This window comes from Platalea leucorodia, assembly GCF_965183815.1.
Source record: "Platalea leucorodia genome assembly, chromosome: Z".
In the NCBI taxonomy this organism is placed as follows: Eukaryota; Metazoa; Chordata; class Aves; order Pelecaniformes; family Threskiornithidae; genus Platalea; species Platalea leucorodia.
The window spans coordinates 269,075-287,929 of NC_138858.1; the positions used below are offsets into that span (position 1 = coordinate 269,075).

At 39.4% G+C, this 18,855-nt stretch overlaps 1 protein-coding gene across 7 annotated transcripts in view; it reads right to left on the reverse strand.

Moving 5' to 3' along the window:
• The window catches only part of LOC309602533 (zinc finger protein 532), a 51,716-nt gene that overhangs the window by 11,824 nt on the left and 21,037 nt on the right, over positions 1 to 18,855 (reverse strand). For all 7 annotated transcript variants that reach the window (XM_082336190.1, XM_082336187.1, XM_082336191.1 and 4 more), the window contains 4 exons: positions 15,870 to 16,051; positions 12,744 to 12,920; positions 4,164 to 4,326; positions 175 to 453 (listed from right to left, as the gene is read on the reverse strand). In XM_082336190.1, the coding sequence (XP_082192316.1) occupies positions 175 to 453; positions 4,164 to 4,326; positions 12,744 to 12,920; positions 15,870 to 16,051 (801 nt within the window). The remainder of the gene's footprint in view (positions 1 to 174; positions 454 to 4,163; positions 4,327 to 12,743; positions 12,921 to 15,869; positions 16,052 to 18,855) is intronic.

Genomic DNA, 18,855 nt, shown 5'->3' on the forward strand with positions numbered 1-18,855 from the left:
AAATGACAAAAACTAAGCAGCCAAAGAGAGAAGGGCGAAATAGGCGTAAGAGCAGAGAAGAGTAACGATGGAACTTAAAGGAATTATTTGCAAAACCACAACTGAATTTGGAAAAAAATGACTTCATATTTCAGGTGTAATTAACTTTTTTATAATTGAATATTATTCACTTACCTTTCCATGTTCTTTCCTCATGTGAGAGATGTAAACGTCTCTCTGAGTGAAGAGCCTATCACACTCCCAACACGTCCAGCCAGGATTAGCGACTTTTTTAGGCTCTGCTTTCTTCATAGGAGAAGGAGATTTCTTCTCCAACTTTTCTGTTCCGTTGATAGATTTTGTGTCCTCTTTGTTGTGACTGGCTGAGTTCTGAGTTGTGGGTTTAGTACTGAGAGGCAGATTTATCCCCAGGTTTGGTGGCCCCTCAACACTTTTCAAAGTTCCATGCATAGACTACAAGAGAAGAGAAAAAAAAAAAGTACAAAACTAACATAGACGTATACAGGTGTATTGACAAAATGCAAGGACCCTCTGAATCAAAAGTCTTCATTTACTTCTTTGTCATACTATTATCAGATCGCGTTTTTAACTTAAAGAAACATGATTAAGTAAAGGCCTAGCATAAAGGAAAACTAGCCAACAACACTAACAGACACTGTTCGTAGCTAAAGAGTTTTCTTCAGTGGCTAGATATTTTCACAAAAAGAAGAAAGAGACTTTGTAGGTTAAGTTTAAATTGCTGTTGATTAGGGAGGAAAAAAGGGCTCAAGAAGTACTTTATGTTAAGTTTAATTTCTTGCTTTACTTACCTAACATATTAGTTGAGCATCCCCATTTCAAACTATGTGACTAGAGATTTCCAAGAAGAAAAGGTTTTTACTGACAAACTTTGACTTGGCACATTGGTAAATAAGACAAGAAAAGGCAGCTCTGGAAAGGGCAGGCAACTGTATTGTTTAGGATATATTAATATTTTATGTTGAGCCTGAGCTAAGCCCCGTCTTACTCCACGCTCAGGTTACGAGCACCCTAACTTAGGGGTACATTGCTAACAGTCCTTAGAAGCAAAGGTGTGCAGGGCTGGCGGGGTCCCCGAGACCAGGGGATAGCTAAGAGGTGTCTAACAAGCTGTTCTCTTCCTGATTTATTTCTAGACTTTACGTAAACAAACAGTAAGAAGGGAAGAACTCTTCCACCTCCTCCTTCCCCAATTTCTGGAGCCAGTGTCATACGCTGGTGCGATACCTGAGCCTACCAAAACGATGACTAGTTCAGGAAGACCTGGGCTTCAGCTCCCTGTCTGAGTTTCATACAAGAACAGGGACACCACAGGAATGAGTCAGCAGGGTTCTGGGCCAGCAAAGATGACTGCAGCCCAGACTTACCACACTGTTGAACGTGGATCCGCTACCGAGGTCTCTTTCACATCTAAAGACTTGCCCTTTACCATGACAGTGTTCTAATCGTCTCATCTACTGACCCTTATTATAACTCTCCTGGATGATGTGTCTAGCCATCCCAAATATAATTAGTTTTCCTACAGGTAATCTCAGAAACAAAAAAACATTCAATACGTTCTTGATTCTGAGAATATAAGAATACAAATTTGATACTCCAGTATAATATTTCAGTATGAAGTTCTTTTGTAAATCCTGTGGCTTTTGGGACTACGCGCTGGCTCTACAGCAAATATCAACCTGATCTGTAGAACGTGTTCTTCTATTTAACAACTCTTAAAAGAAAAGCCAGTAATTTAAAAAACTAAAATGTTTTTAAAAAGCAAAGCACACAGGACCAACTGACAGGCTCTAAGAACAAACTCAAGTCGTGTAGTAAAGGAGGAGGTTGCCTTTAGTATCCCATTGCACTAGGACAAGAAGAAAGAAGCACAGGGTAGGGGGAAGGAGGTTCCTATGCTTTCAGGCAACTGGAGATTGACCTGGAGATTCCATCTCAGCTTAACTTGCCAGCATGTAAAATGTTAGTGCTCAACTCTCTAAATGCCTTTTAAAATGCAATACTTGAAACCTAATTTCTTGTTTCAAAACAAACAACAAGCATTAAAGCATAACATGGAGTCACAGTGATCTCAGCACGAATCACAGCAGAACTGGGAGCGTTACAGCTCCAGTCCAGACCTTCACCACCTGTTCTCACTGGCTGTTAGAAATGCTCTCGTAGCTAGCCGTTACCGGAAAATGAGACATACATTTCGCCAACACGAAACATTCACACCTGCAGGAATTAGTCTAGGGTTTTTTTTGTAGCTTTAAATAACCTCCTTCTGAGCTTCTTTCTATCCCTTTCTGTTCTATTTTCATCCAGGTCTTCTCTGCCTTGATGGTTTATGTCTAGCCATACCAAACAATTACTTGTTGTGCAGCTGGGCTGAGCTCTGCCCTTGTGTGGCACTCATCCTCTCCCCGAGTCCTTTTCTGTTTTTATCTATACCCTGTTACTGTTTTTTTCATTCCTCCTTAACTGAAGTCCAATTTATACTTTTCTGCTGCTCTGCCTACTACTATACACACATCCTAAATGTAAAAGCACTAGCAATTCTGAATAAAAGCAGTAATACTGTTACTGCAGGTGTATGTTCTAATCCTCTAATTTTATTCTCAAAAATGTCTGAATCATTTATAGTGAAACATGCCAAAAAACCACTGGTTGAAAGTGCAAATACTGGCATGGAACACTAAATAGTGTTAAATAGAGTTAAATAGTGCCCAAATCATAAGTAACTGAGAATAACTTTATAATGAGAGATGCTGAGCAACTCTAATTTATTTAACAATAGCTCCTGGCCCTAACTATAGTCAGATCATGCTCCTAAAATAGTTGTTTTCAGGTCTTAAAGAAGTAGTTACGTACAGATATAACAATACTTTTACAGTAATACCTGAGTCAAGAAAAACTATCTACATAAGTAAGACATACACTCCAATATATGGAATTTGCCTATTTAGTTAAAAAAAGAAGCAATACAAGTAGATCAAAGGAAATAGAAAATAGGAATTTGCATTGCTGCATGAGAGGAGCACTTAAGATACATGGCATAAATGTAACACGATTCTTACAGTAAACATGAACTAGTTCAGAAACAAAGAAAATATCCAGTCCTTGTATTTCTGAACATCTTGGGTCAGCCCTTCCCTATCTCCTCCTCAAGTTTAAGATTGGCTTCAAGACCAACTGTTTTTTCAAGACTTGTGATCTTGTTTTCAACACAACTTCAGAGATTTCTGAGGTTACAAGTGCCATAGTTGAGACTAAAACGCAAAATGATGATTTTAGCAGACAAGAAAGATGTCTGGTTTTCTACTATGCTGTATACAACTTTTACTACGTCTTCTGTGTCACTACAAGAGAAACCCACTGAATTAAGGGCTACCATTCTGGATTGCAATACTTTGCAATGGTGTAAATAACTTCAACTGTTACCAGGCGCCGGATCATGTTAATAAGGCATAAGAAATTTCAGCACTGCTAACAGATTTGGTATATATAAAACAAGGTAACATAGCATATTTAAAATACCAAGCTAACAAATTACAGCCAAGGGACTGCTGATTCTTAATAACGTGATTTGCAAGAATGACAGTAAATCTTCTTCAATTATAAGGGTATTTATGAGAAAATCCACTTCAAGTTTTTTTCAAAGCATGCATGTGTTCGTGTTCGTATGTAAACACACTCACAAATAACCCCTACATACTGGCTCCTACCAGTGAGTTCTGAACATCAAAGGTTTATTTTACAATGTACACAGCATTCTCAACTCCTAACAACTGGAATAATACTTAGAATACTGTAAATAAGGCTCAATACTTACTAGGATTGGACTAACTTACTTCACTATACTCATTATTATTTTGATAAAATGACCAACTGAATGCAATGCACTGAGATATTCCTAGTATACCAAAATCAACATTCATATAGAAAACCGGAGTTAGTGATTACATCACAGATACACCGAAGATGATACAAAATATAACATTTTAACATCGGAGAACATTATTCACAGATTACTCTTTTGGAATTATTAACATCTCTCTCAGCAGTCTTCTTGGTATTCTGTGCCTTTTTACAGCATTTTCTCACAGCATATATTGCATGACAAATGGTATCTACGAACGAAACAAGAGAAGATGCCTACACACCTTGATATGATCCATCATAAGCTGTTTCTGTGCATATAGAAGAGAACAGTCTGGACACTTGAAAACAGACACCTTCTGGTTTTCAATGTGCTGATCAAAGTGGCGATAGAGCAAAGGTTGTAGAGTAAACACAGTGTCACACATAGAGCATTTATATATTATTCTAAAAACAGAAGTACAATAAACAATGTCAGTCATGTTGATGATCTATTTGCAAGAATCATGATGTAACTTTTTTTCTCAGCAGAGATAAGATCTGACATGTTTAAGCAATCATTTCACACCGCCTGAAAAACGTTAAAATTAAACCAATTCAAAACATCCTCCAATTTCAAAATATGGGAGCAGTACAAAAAACAGAAAAATAGAAAAAAAAAATCATTAAAAAGTGCAAACAAGAAGCCAGAAAACAACAGCATATGCCAGTTACATATATAACGCCAACATCTGCTTAGGATACTCTGAAAGTTAAATCCCTTTAGTTTCTGAACTCTCATTATAACTAAAGGACAATATACCTGTTTCAGGTTGTAAAGGGAGTGATTGATTCGACCATGATTGGTAATATACTTCAAGATAAAATTATTTTTGGCAACGTATGTGGCTTTGAGCCTCCTGAATGCCAGGCTTAGACTCCGTTAATGCTCTGAAGCTGAAACTTCACAGGATGGCATTTCCCTACTTTGCAATTACACGCCTTTAAGAATCTGTCTATCGAAGCAATGTAGAGACACCACCAAAACCACAGCTTCCTCTCCCAGAGCATATGCGACTTTCGAAATTAACTACCTAAATTTCCCATTCTGATAGGCAATATTCTAGTCAAAATTGTAACAAAAGCTATTTGTGTTTTAGTCACTGTGTAACTGGTGAAGCAATGCATCTATTAATATAATTTCAAAAGTGCTTTAGAAATAGATATACTAATTAACAAAGAACTAGGTAAGTACTGGACACTAAAAGCATAGTCCCTGAAAATGAATATGATAGCCAAAGTTCTGTATCACAAAATCCTAAGAAAGTTATTAAACAATCTGAAAATCATTGTATTTTTAGCAGATCCTTGTCAAGTGTCTGTCCAACAGACAAAAAAACATAGGGAAACCAGAAACCTAATCCTCTGATCTAAATACTGCAACAACTACTACATGACAATAGTCTGAAGCTTGTTTCATTTTGCTGATGATTTTATGAAGAAAAGTATAGTTTAAATTGCATTCTACATAATTATTTACTTGATACTTTGCTTGTTGGTTTTGCTTATCTGCATGTTTGATTGTATGAAGAATGATTTCCCTGGCAACTAGAGGTGAGTAACAGGATTAGACATTCAAACTACAATCCTTTAATGTATCTGCTTATAAATAGTAAATAATTCTATTCTTTCAGAAACACCACACTTTTTTTTAACTTGGAAAATGAATGAAAGGAAATGACACGTGAAAGAAAAGTAACACAGAAATTTGCCGTAGATCATCAGATGAGAGAGAAATCTAATCCATCAGCCATCAGTAGTGGTAGCACTTCAGGAAAAGTTCAGCTCAAAGACAAGACACCCAACAAGAGCTGCTCAGTGCAATGACAGGCGCTTCTTCTGCGAAAGCAGTCTTCCTAATCCCATCAATTAGAGGCTGATCTCTGTCCTAAAGAATGACTTTTCATTTAAAAAAAACCCCAACAAACCCTGCTTGCTAGAATGCTGAATTTTCTCATTATCCACATAAATGTTCCAAGTCCTTGCTATATCCCTCTAAGCAATTACCATCGATAGTACATTGTTCAAGAACTCTACAGACCACTCCACTGTGTTCTGAGATGACAAGGATAGGGACATTGCTTCAACGTCCAAGCCATTCCCTGAGTCCAAGTATTTGAAATAATGAAAAACAGCACACTTAATCATATGAACTGTGAAAAATATTATTTTTGTGGTATATCAAGTGGTCCCAGTTTCTTACATACGCTAAGATAAATTTATTTATTCACACAGCATCCTCTGACGACCTACGTACTATCGTACTGCTTTCTGGGGTGAACCCTCGGCGGGCGACGACATACTCTGCACAGGCACAGCAGAACATACCCCTGCCAGCTTCACCCAGTCAGCACAGAGTACTCTGAAAGGGGAGCCCCTTCCCCACCCTCTGACCCCCCACATTACTGTCCATAAAAGCTTCTTAAACATTATTCAAAACAAGTATTTTAGTTTGTCACATTCTTACTGACCTATACCCCTTCAGAATCCTAACTTCTTGGATAATTCCCACATGAAAGGTGTTAAAGAGCTTGCCAGAAATAGGAAATGCTTCTCGATAATAATTGGTAAGAAAGAAACGGCAGGTTCCTAAAATGCAGTTTTGCCTCATGTACCTCACATCAATATAAACCCACCTATCTTACTAATCGTTTTAACTGAGATCATAAGAGACAACTTCTGGGGAAAAATGTCGATGGATCGCTACCCCAGCAGGTCGGCTGAATTGAGCACAGAGAGAGACAGAGAGAGCGTGAACCTTCTCCAGGCACAGTGCTGTTACAGGCACGCTCTGCGGGATGCACTTGTCAGCTCTAAGGGCAGAAAGAGCCAAAGGATTCGCTGTGCAAGGGATCATTTCCCTTGGCCACAGCACACAGAGCTACTGAGTATCTAAGCACGCTCCGCTGTCTTGGTCCCATCTCAGCAGAGCAGCTAGAGGTAATTTAAAGCAGTGATTTTACTGTCAGCCCTCTCCACTCCATCCAAGAAAGAAACCAGAGTTTCCTCAGAAAAGTACTTGCTGCAGTTCTGTAGTGAATCTGCTCGTAACGTCACAAGCTAGAGAGCTGGTACTAACCACACACACTCCCCAATCCTGGGACACCAAATATTTTTCTTCTGTCCCTTACGTCCTGTCTCTTAGAACACCATCTTACATCTCCATCAGCAACTTTGCCCAAAAGTCAGGAAGCATCAAGCCCGATTACTAACTAAGCAGGCAAACAAGCCGAGGCACAAGATGATAATCACAGCCTTGGCCCCGGCAGGGTGATTTTCACCCTTTTGGTTCATTGCTCACATGCCACTGCTGACATCCAGAATGCCAGCACTTTGGTGCCTGTTGCCGAGTAGTCGATCCCATGGCTAGGTGCTAAAGAGAGATGAGTAAAGTTACATTGTTCCAGGTTAACAAGATGTAAATAAAGACTGGCAGAATTAAAAATAATTCTCTAATTATTTAATGATGTATATTTCTATTAGAACCATATCTTGCAAATAAAATTAGACAGGAGAAATTAGAAACCCTGCTTTATCATCTGTTGTGGAACTAGACAGTGATCTCAGCTGGAATGATTTCAGGTTTGTAGTATATAAATTCATCATCGCAGGGTTACATAATTTAATCAAATAAACTATGATCTACTATATGCTTCAAATTCTTACTGTATCTAAAGTAAGGAGCAGAAGACGACAGAATCGCTGAGGTTGGAAGGGAGCTCTCTGAGGTCATCTAGTCCAACTCCTGCTGCAGCAGGGTCAGCCGGAGCAGGCTGCACAGGACCATGTCCAGTCGGCTTTTGAATGTCTCCACAGACTGAGACTCCACAGCCTCTGGGCAACCTGTTCCAGCGTTTGACCACCCTCACAGTAAAAAAGTGTCTTCTTGTGTTCAGGTGGAAATTCGTGTGTTTCAGTTTGTGCCCACTGCCTCTTGTCCTGTCTCTGGGCACCATGGAGAAGAGTCTGGCTCCCTCTTCTTCCCATACCTTCCCGTATGGTATTTATACACGTCGATAAGGTCCTCCTGAGCCTTCTCCTCTCCAGGCTGAGCTGTCCCAGCTCCCTCAGCGTCTCCTCACATGAGAGATGATCCAGTCCCTTATTCATCTTAGCATCCCTTTGCTGGACTTGGTCCAGTATGTCCATGTCTCTCTCGCACTGGGGACCCAGCTCTGGGTCCAGTACTGCACCGCTGCCCCAGCAGCACTGACCAGAGGGGAAGGATCGCCTCCCTCGACCTCCTGGCAATGCTCTTCCCAAGCCCTTCATGACCACGTGCCTGGGTAATGTAGCACTCGTGAGCACTGACGGGAGAAAGTCAACCTGCTACAAAAAATCTGACACCTTTCTGAATTTATCACATACAAAAATTGTATCTCTCTAAAAACACTAAGAGCTGAATATATATATTTTCTATTTAAGCTAAAAGACTTTACTCTGTTTTCACAGAAGCACAAAAACTATCTGGTAGAGATCCAAATTTCAGACAGGTCTCTGAGAATAGACTGTACTCAGTTAAATTCATACCAACATACCTCATAGTATGAGTTGTGACTATACCTACTTCCAGTATTTCTTTCAGTCACATTCAAAAGCATGATTTTCAATCCTAAACACATGCAACGGAGTATGATCATTTGTTTTATAATGGAAGTAGCCAGTATTTAACATAAGCTTAAAACCCTGTCCAGAGCTTAAAGGCAGTTATGCTTCGTCAGGACATAATTTACAACCACCTCAATTCCGCAGGACACTTGAGTAAGGCAGGCAGTTCAGCTGCGACCACACCACCACGGTGGTTACTCACTAACTGCCCCTGCCCCACTGCACACACCAAAACAGGCACGGTACAGGCACTTTTTTGCTTTTAAAAAATCGTGTTAACAAACTCACATATTATCTCAGAATAAAGACAGATGTTATCTCACAGGAAAGTACTTTCGTATCACATAAAAGATGTTTAGTGTTCTGAAAGTTCTGCACCAGAGTATGGCATTTCTCCTTCCCATATTTTTTTCCTCTTAAAAAAATGGTACTTGTGGGATAATATACTTTGTACCAATAGTACAGTATATATCCATAATCTGGCTCGATAAGCAAGAATTTCTCCAATATCCAAAAAGAGATCGCCATGAAAAGTATCTTAGTGCCATTCCTATGAAGTTACACTGTTTACTGAAAAAAGAAAATCACATAGAGCTTTTGTCTCCCGTAAAAACCATGCAGCATCTTAGGTATGCTACAGGAGAGAGCTTCACAAAGTTGGAAGACAAGACAGCCATCCATTTCCCCATATTAAAATAACCTAAATTCATCCCACTGAGAATCACTGCACATAAACTTCATTTTTCATACACCAAATAGTTTACTGTATCTGTTCTGAAACAACCATGTGTAATGTAACTGTAAATCACACAGTTCCAGTAAATGCCAGAGGCACACAGCCATTTACCCAGGGAGCTCAATTCCTACAAACAAAAAAGGGCAAACCAGCAGAGAGTCCCTCAGGACCGGCCTGGCCCCAGCCCCTTTACAGGCCAGGAGCAGTAACTCCTCCCCAGCCACCCCGACGGGCTGACGCACCAGCCCTTGCTTCTGGCGGCACCCCTGCGATGCCCAGAGGAACACCCAGAAGCCGGGCTACACGGCCACGCGGAGCTCAACAACACCTGCCCACCGGGTGACGTTTGAAACTCGCATTCCAGGGTCAGACACCTTTTATACGCTCAATGAAAACTCAAGAGCTTCACGTTTCCAAACACAGGTGGCTACCGCACCCTTCTTTTAATTTGTTTTAAAATTGTTACTTCAGAAGAACAGAAATTTAATTGAGCTTATGTAGTCACATCTATGGTGTTATATGACTATATTACATTCCTTCTTTTCAGTAATTAAATTGTTAAGCTTTCAAAATGTACGCCAGTCATATGCAATGTAGATGCTAGGTAACACGATATACAGATAAACCAGCAGGAGCAGAGTGGTCAAATGTGAATATATTTCCCCAAATACAACAGTGCTTGTCAGCTCTACTCAGTGCTGGCCAGGCCACACCTGGACCACTGTGTCCAGTTCTGGTCCCTACAACTCAAGAAAGACACGGACAGACTGGAGAGGGTCCAAAGGAGGGCCACGAAGATGATCAAAGGGCTGGAGAACTTGCCCTATGAGGAAAGGCTGAAGGACCTGGGTCTCTTCTCCCTGGAGAAGGCTCAAGGGGACCTCATCACAGTGCTCCGGTACTTAAAGGGTGGCTACAAAGAGGACGGAGGGTCTCTCTTCACATGGAGCCACACAGAGAAGACAAGGGGCAACGGGTACAAGTTGTACCAGGAGAGGCTTCATCTTGATATTAGAAAGAAATTTTTTACAGTGAGAACAATCATTCCCTGGAACAACCTCCCCAGGGACGTGATGGAGTCCCCATCACTGGAGGCTTTTAAGATGCGGTTGGACACAGTGCTAGATAATCTCATCTCGGCTTCCTTTCCCACAAAAGGCTGGACCTGATGATCTTCCAAGGTCCCTTCCAACCTGGGCTGTTCTGTGATTTTAACACGGAACTTTACAGCAGAGAAACCAGAATTTGAGCAATGGCACAAACATTTGATGTCAACTTGACCAAGATATGTGAGAAATATCCTCAGAAACCAACTAATTTAAACAACAAAACTATTTCCATTTTAAATTGCTACTGAGTAGCAGAAACACATGTAGTTAGTTCTGTGGAAAACCACAGGTCCTGATAGCTTGAAATAGACCTTAGTAAATGGTGAAACAGCAGTCAAAGCAAGCACCTTGAGTGTTGGTGGCAACACTGTACTACCTACGGATGCTTGTGAAATGGAAGCAAAGAACTCCAAACGCTGCGAAGAGTGGGAAAATCCTACTAATCACTCTGCATGCATTCAAGACAGCATCTTGATTAAAACTGGCAAATTTAAAGAAAACACCACTTCTTAAGAGGAGCACTCAACTATGAATTCTATGATTTATTACAATACAATAGTACTTCATAAACTCTTATTTTAGTCTTTTTATAATCAAATTTATAAAAGAATACAATTATAAGCACATCTATATGGAAAGAAGACTAATGCAAAATACTTAATTCACGAAGTTGATCAGAAACAGTTCAGCAGATCCAAGCACAATTCAAGAAATCTTCTGCACTTTTCACATGTGAAGTATCTTACGCAAATGGTGATCTTAATCTTTCGGTTTTCTCTAATGAAAATTATGGGAATCTGAAACAAGTTTTAGATTAAATGTTGGTATTTCAAAGCCTCTCACTGAAGATACCATCCTGAATTAAAACAAGGTATCGTTTGTCACTGGGTAGAAATGTCTTGATGTGGTATCAGACACACTAAGTTTGTTGCCATTTTGCTTTAATGTAGGTTTAAACACCCTAAAGAATAAATCTCCTGTTAATATGTTAGAAGAAACAGTGATAAACCAAATTGTTCTGAAATCTGGTTGTTACATTATATGGTACCTTGTTTCTCTCATCTGCCTTCTATTTTCTTGAGTCTGCAAGTTGTTAAAATGTACTAGTGTGCTCCGCGCACTCCAAAAAACCAACATGGAGTTAAATACTTGACTATTTACTCTCAATACTGCACTTGTACCAACAGAGGAGAAAGAAGGCAGAAGACAAAGGCCTGCAAAGACACGGCATCAGGGTAAGACCGATGAGATTTGATGCCCGATTTTCACATGCATCGGCACCTGCAGCTCCCACTGGCTTCAGCGGGGGCCTTGAATGGTCAACATCTTTAAAACAAAGACCCCGAAGCCCTGTTCCTGATTGTGCCCGGTGTTACCATTGTCAGTAAGCCACCATGTTTATGCACAACTTTTCGTAGCTACAGAACAGAATCAGTTCTGCTTTAATCCAGAAAAAAGAGATAACGTATCAGAAAAAAACTTATATAAACAGCTCTATAAATGCATCTATTTTGATTTGGAGGGGCAAGGCTGGAAATGGCTTAAAGGCTGGCACCTCTCAATAACACACTGGAATTACTCTCCTTGAGACATGACTGTCTTACGGAAGCAAAAACCTAGCTCACCACTTCCAAAACCTACGGCTTGCATGAAGAAAAATCTGGTAGACAGAAAGAGGAGAACAGATCTTGCAGGAAAAACACCGTCCGACAAGCGAGCGGCTGCCTGACCAAAAGAAAGGGTACCACAGGCGGCCGTAGCCCGTGAGAAGCACCCGAGGTCAGCCCAGAGACGACAACTGCCGCTTCTAAAACCGTCTCTCACAAGTACACACCCTGACCCCTGTGAACTGATGGCACCGAAAGACTCAGTTTTCCAGATTCACCCAGATGACGATCTGTGAGCATGTAATAGGAGAAAAAAAAAAAAAAAAATCACTTTTCCCCACCTTTTCAACCAGATGTTATGAAAATCACTGCATAAGCCCTGATGAATCTTAGCAATTCTTTTTGGAATCACATTATCTTAATTCACAGTAAAAATGCAGATGAGCTAAGCAGATTAAAAAATAAGAACGAGCAACACCACTAGCTGCCTATCCGAATAACTTCTGTAATTACTGTATTACTCTCTTGCAGCACGCAGTGTTTAAAGGACCGTTATTGCTACGTTCATGGAAATTTAACCTTTGCCAAATAAATTCCCAGCTAAAAACTCATGAAAACATTACACAAACTCCACCCATTGCCAACAGGATGACAAACTGTTGGTTGTACAGTATGTGACTCTTAAGATTATAAGCACAGGACAGAATGCAATTTCACGAGTTATTAAAATGCAGGCAAGTGCAGTAGAAGATTAATTTTGCTTACTTTGGTTCGCCTATCTTGATACCCGGGTGTTGTGTATAGGCATGGGAGTGTGTGCTGGGAGCAGATTTAAATGCCATGGGACAGATAGGACACTTGTAAAAGACTTCACAGTGAGAACCTTGAATATGAGACTTGAGTGCCGCCACATCAGAGTATACAACATTGCAATGCACGCAGCTGCAAAAAGAGTGGAAAAGAGTCAGTTCAGCCTAGCTCAAAGCAGTACTGAAAGAAATGGAATCAACACTGATTTTCAAGCAAGTGGAAGAGATAAACATATATATATACACACGTAAATATATACAACCGGATAAACCCACATTATTCTGCCAATTTAAGCAACCCAGTAAGAATCAACATAAACAGAGATTCGCATATCAGAAAGTAAGAAAAAAGAAATTTCCCAAATTTAATTTAAAAATCTAAGAGATATGAAGTCAGAACATGTTTTTATGGCATTACAACAAAACAGACAGAAGGGTCAACAGAGGAATATTCTATTGATTATAAAAAGAATGCTTAAAACCTCTGCAAATTTGTAAAGAGATTTTACAAAATGCATTTTTATCACATGCAGTGGATTGTACAAGGTACGCCACAGCAATTTAGAAACTACCACCAAAACGGAAAACCAGTAAGAAAAACATTTCCACCATTTCCCTTGTTTAGATTTAATGAAGACATACTGGTAATGATTTTCTGTAGAGGTAATCAAATCAGCCCTTGGATTTAAAAACAAAAAAAGAGTAATTTAAACTCAGGAAAACTAAACCGAATCTCTACAATCAGATTAATCGATCAGATTGGAACTCTGAAAATATTTTTTAAAAACATACTTCTGCAGTGTCGAAAATTTATGACCTTTCCGCATCTATTCTAAAATGAAATGATTAAAAAATTGCATTAATGTTAGTACAAAAGAATTTCTATATACAATGGTCCCTTTTAGTGCCATACATCTCCAGTACTAAATGCTACCAAATAGTCTGAGAACACACTGCAACAAGCAATTACAAAATAACCTGTCAAACGAACAAATTTCTTATTGACTAGTATTTTGCAGTAAGAGTTTTACAATTTAAACATAGGCGGCCTCTACCGTTCCAAAATTTTAATTTTGGCATCTATCATGGTAGTATGATTGCTGTCATGTAAACATCAAATCATTTTTTGATACTGTTTTAATGCCCTGATGATAGCAATAAAGCAGGAAATAGTTATGCATTGCATTCAAGAACCCCCTTTTTAAAATGGATCACCTTTGAATTTTATGAATTGTCATCCTTTCTTTTCTGAGCACTTAATTTACATTCTTAACACTATTAATCAAGTTTACATCTATCTAGCCTCCGCTTACCAATGCATTTTATAAGGTAAATGGTCCTTGTCCTTTTTGGGTCTGTTAAGATCTCTGCTTACACAGAGATGAACATTTCTTCGTAGCGGTACAAAGCATGATCCTCTCCTTAACAGACCTGCTCCCAAGGTGTCACCTCAAGAGAGCTGGGTCACATCTCTCATCTCCCCATCCCATCCTGTCTGGACTTCATTCTCAGCATCCACCATTGTATATTAAAACAGTTCTTAAGGACCAAGCCTTCCTTTCTTGGACTGCTGTAACAGCTTTCTTGTTTTCAACTTGGAAGGATGCAATTAAACATAAGGTTTAAATTTTCAGCTGATTTAGTTCAGGCAGCTAGCCTAAATGGCCGAAATCAAACTGAACTCCCTCAGAGAGGTCCTTCGGAAGGGCAAGACAGGTTATGCTGCTCCTCAAGTGAGTGCACCATGGTGGTAAGGAGATGCTGAGGAGCCTGAGAAGGAAGACATTAACTCTCCCAGATATTGCTTTTCTTTGCCTAGGTATTTTTGGTCTAGTCTCACCATATACAGAAATTCTGACTTAGTGTGACATGAGATGTTTATGACACATCTTGAAAAGTTTAGTAACTTTAGTTTAGATTCAGAGGGAAGGATTTATGAGTCTTCTGGTGCTACTGGTGCAGGCCAGGAGTCCCTGAAGTTGATTCCATGTACAAACCCAAGAGACACAGACTAGAGGGAAGGAAAGTAGAGTGGAGGTAGCAGATGTAAGAACTGTAGCACAAGACAGACTACTGCTTGGGACAAAAGAATGAAAGAGAAGAACCCAAAGAAACGCGAAGAGCTGAGAGACGTGTCAGGCCATGGATTCAGTCTGAAAACAGATTGCCACAGCAGCTGGTTTGATGCAGTAAAAATGCTTTTTTCCCTTTGTGGAAGATTTCACAGCCATCCTAGCAAATGAACTTGTGGCACCTTAAGGGGGAAGAAGCTGCCTACTGGTAAGATTTTAAATCTCCCTTCTCCAGTCAGACGGGGTGAAGTGGAAATATTTTAGGAGTGCTGAGCGGAGCCTGGCTGTACGGGTTGTTCTTCTGATCTCTTGCTGTGCTGCCTGCCATTCAGTGTGAGTAAAGTTCTAAGATAAAACAATTTTTCAAGCCTTTCAAAACTTAACATTTCCATGAAATGCCTCTGATCCCCATTTTCTCAGTGAGTCGCCATTACAGGGAAACATAAGAATAAAAGGGAAACTGAAGAGCAACAAAGAAGAACCAAAAGACCAGGCTGTTTGAATCAGAAAGGTAATTTTCAAGCGATGTAGAGCTGAGGAATCTTGACTTCCCACAGAAAAGAGAGCACCAGATAGGTGCTGTATGCCCATCAGCATCTCGATAATAAATTCTGGCAGTAAATACTGAAAATGACTGTTCTACCAGAGAGAACAACCTAAAATTCAATATTTTGAAAAAACTCAAAAGGTTCTTTTAAGAACCTGAAATTAAGAAAATACATCTGAATTCTCTAGACCTTATAAACTGTGGAGTCCTGAATCTGACATTTTATGGCTGGATGAGATTAGCTAATATTCTGATTTAATAACATACAAAAGCGGATGCCCAAAACAAAGCAGAATCCTAATGTGGTATTTATTCCAAAATTTGTAGTACTAATAGCATTGTTGCCATGACAACCTTAAACCCATGAAGCTGTATTCTACAAACAATGCTTATGAAAATGGAAAGTTACTTTTAAAGCATAAATTATACATAAATTGACAACAAAAGTAATCATTATACTGACCGAAAACCAACTCTTCGGGTATAATGCAGGCAGTTCTTAGTGACATGAGTCTGGAAGTGGACAGATCTGCAGATTGCTCCACATTCAGGACACGTGTATGGAGATTTATGCTGATGAATTCTCTGGTGTGATGCAAAACTGCACTGGTTAGGAAGCAGCATCTGGCAGATATTGCATGTCTTCTAAACGACAAACCAAAATAGATGAAACAAAAGGTTTGGTTCAGCTATACGTAACGTCTTGTGTCAAACACTGTAATACATCAAATAAAAGGTTAAATGTTATGACGGTGATGTGAACTAAAAGGAGGAGGCAAGTACTAAATGCAGGCCCTACTGACAAATCTTGCAGGACAGAGCTGGCGGATACTGGCAACCAGACATGTTGGCATCCTGGGCCATTCTGACACAACAAAGGTCTTTCACATACCACTGACCACGGGAGATGCATGTCGGTTTACAAAAATTTTACTTAGGTGCCTCATTAGATTACCTTAATAGTACAAGGAGCCTAAGTACAACTTGAGAAGCAAACCTTATGGTTTTAACTCTGTGCACCACATAAAGGAAAAAAAAACCCAAACCCACCAAATATACTATCTTCACTTTCTTTGGTCCTTGCTCCTGAGGAATTATTCTGGTAATATCCATAATACCAATAGAATGGAATATTATCAGGCAGACAGTGCACAGATAATTTCAAAATATATTTCTCAGGCTAGAATACATCATCTGCATTATATCGACATATTGTGCATCTGAGTAAAAACTAGAGATATATAAAATATTTACAAAGTTCTTCTTTGCAGGGCAATCTTTCTACACAGAGGAGTACCTTATTAAACTACTTCTTTTCTTGCATTTTGTTACACAAAAATGATTTTAAAAGATCTTCAGCTACATATTGACCATATGCCAAATCAGAAACACTGAAATTCTTTGGGTGCTTTGTGCCACTTTCGGGATGAAATGCAAATGATGCAACCCAGCCATAAGCAGGCTCCACTTTTGCTCATGCTTGCTTTCCATCACTGGAGGGCACAAAGAGCCAAACCTGTAAAAGCATTCCAGAAAATGTTTCATTTAAAATAATACATCTCTCAAATCTCTAGGCAGATGGCTGACGTCCTGTATGGAGCTACGCCTCTGTTTCATTTTGATCATGGAAGCTGCTTCACTGACTTCAACAGGAACACTCCTGGTCTCAAAGTCAAGCACAAATACAAGTCTTTGCAGAACAGGACTTTAACTCAACTTCGGTTCGTAAGACTTTGCTTTGTAAGGCTTTTCAAATTGTATTATTATTTCTCATGACTTGGGAATTATGAATCTCACCAGTGACTTACGAAGATTTAAAAACAAACCCAAGACTGCTTCATGACATGGGTATTATTTACACATGAGATCTGCATATTTTTAGAAATGTTATCCATAAGAGTCTTGCAGATGTAGTGATGTGTACATTTTGCAAGAGTACAGAACAAAACACAATCATCTCCAGAGCTGCATTACAAATTATTTACTAACCTATGTATGAACAAATCCTGAAAGAAATAATAGTTTCTTACTAAAAGACAGGTGCTTCACAAAAAGTCACCCCCTCCTTCCAATTTAGGCAACTCTCCTTTAAATCTCTTTTAAAAAACAGTAACATCCAGATCATATAATAGCAGAATCAAAGCTACCATTTTAGAAGAAATAGTACAGTGTTACAAATAGCTTTCATAGGATTCTGACTTACTAGTATTGGCAACTACGCCAGTAAAAAAAATAACCTGTTCCCACTTAACCAACAGGAGACAGACACTAACTCCAAAGATGGAAGGAAAAAGCCTTTACAGTCACTGCAAAAAAGAAATTTTTTTCCAAATAGAACACTGTTTAATATGAAGGTCTAAAGTAACTTCTTAATTGCAGCATTTTTACAATATTACTGATATTCTAAGAACAAGTATATTTCTGTATTACAATCTGTACACGCCATTTTTATTCTTTTTCCGAAACAGCTTAATCTAAATGCTTTTTTTGAGGGTGCATGCAAATACTTTCGACTTTTTTTAAAAACAGTAATTTTAAGTAGAAATGTTAACATGAAACATCTTGTGGTCACACACAGAGAAGCAAGAAGTGTATTTTCACATGGTTCACTTTTAATGTTTACTTTGTGAACACGGTGACCTGATATGTTTGAACACAGTCTCCATCCAAACATAGTTCTCAGGTGCCCTGACGACAGCCAGATGGCGAAATGCAAAACATTAAAATAGAGGAAGTTAAGCAAAGAAAATCTACCGTCACTCAAATTCAGGTTCAATATTAGCACTACTTGCCAGCCTAAAAGATCAGTAGATAGCATGGATACCTTTACTACCCTTGCGGAAGGCTTTGCCTTAACTATCTGCAGGGATCTGGAACTATCAGCCTGATGAGAGCCTTTGTGACACAGTAAGTCTGAAACTGTGTTCAGGCACATATAAATATTCACTGTGAAATGTCAAATACTTGTCCTCAACTGACCACACAGCTATGGCAGGGACCACTGACTCATGCCCTCCAACGCTGAACAGAACTGGTCTGGGATGGTAACTTTGTCTTCAGCTCAGGCTTAAAGGCAAAATCCTGACTAAGCACAACTCTTCTTAAAATGTGCTTGCCACATTTACTTGGCTTCAGTGCCATTCCTAAAATCTAACTTTTGCCATTTATGTATCAATAAGCAGCAATGTGATACTGGAGAACCTGGAGTACTATTTGATTACAGAAGAAACCAGCAAAACAGAACTTCTTATTCCAATAACAGAAGCACATGGGGTTTTCGTAGTCCTTCCAAAGCCTCTTCTCTGCAGCACTACAAAAGGCAACCGGGATGCTACGCCACGGAAGAGCCATACGACATTCCAACCCCAGCTAAATGTATCTCTCTGATTTTGCAAAAAGCAGCCTGCAAGAATCACTTGTAATGCTAGTAACTCAGACTGACACAAAAT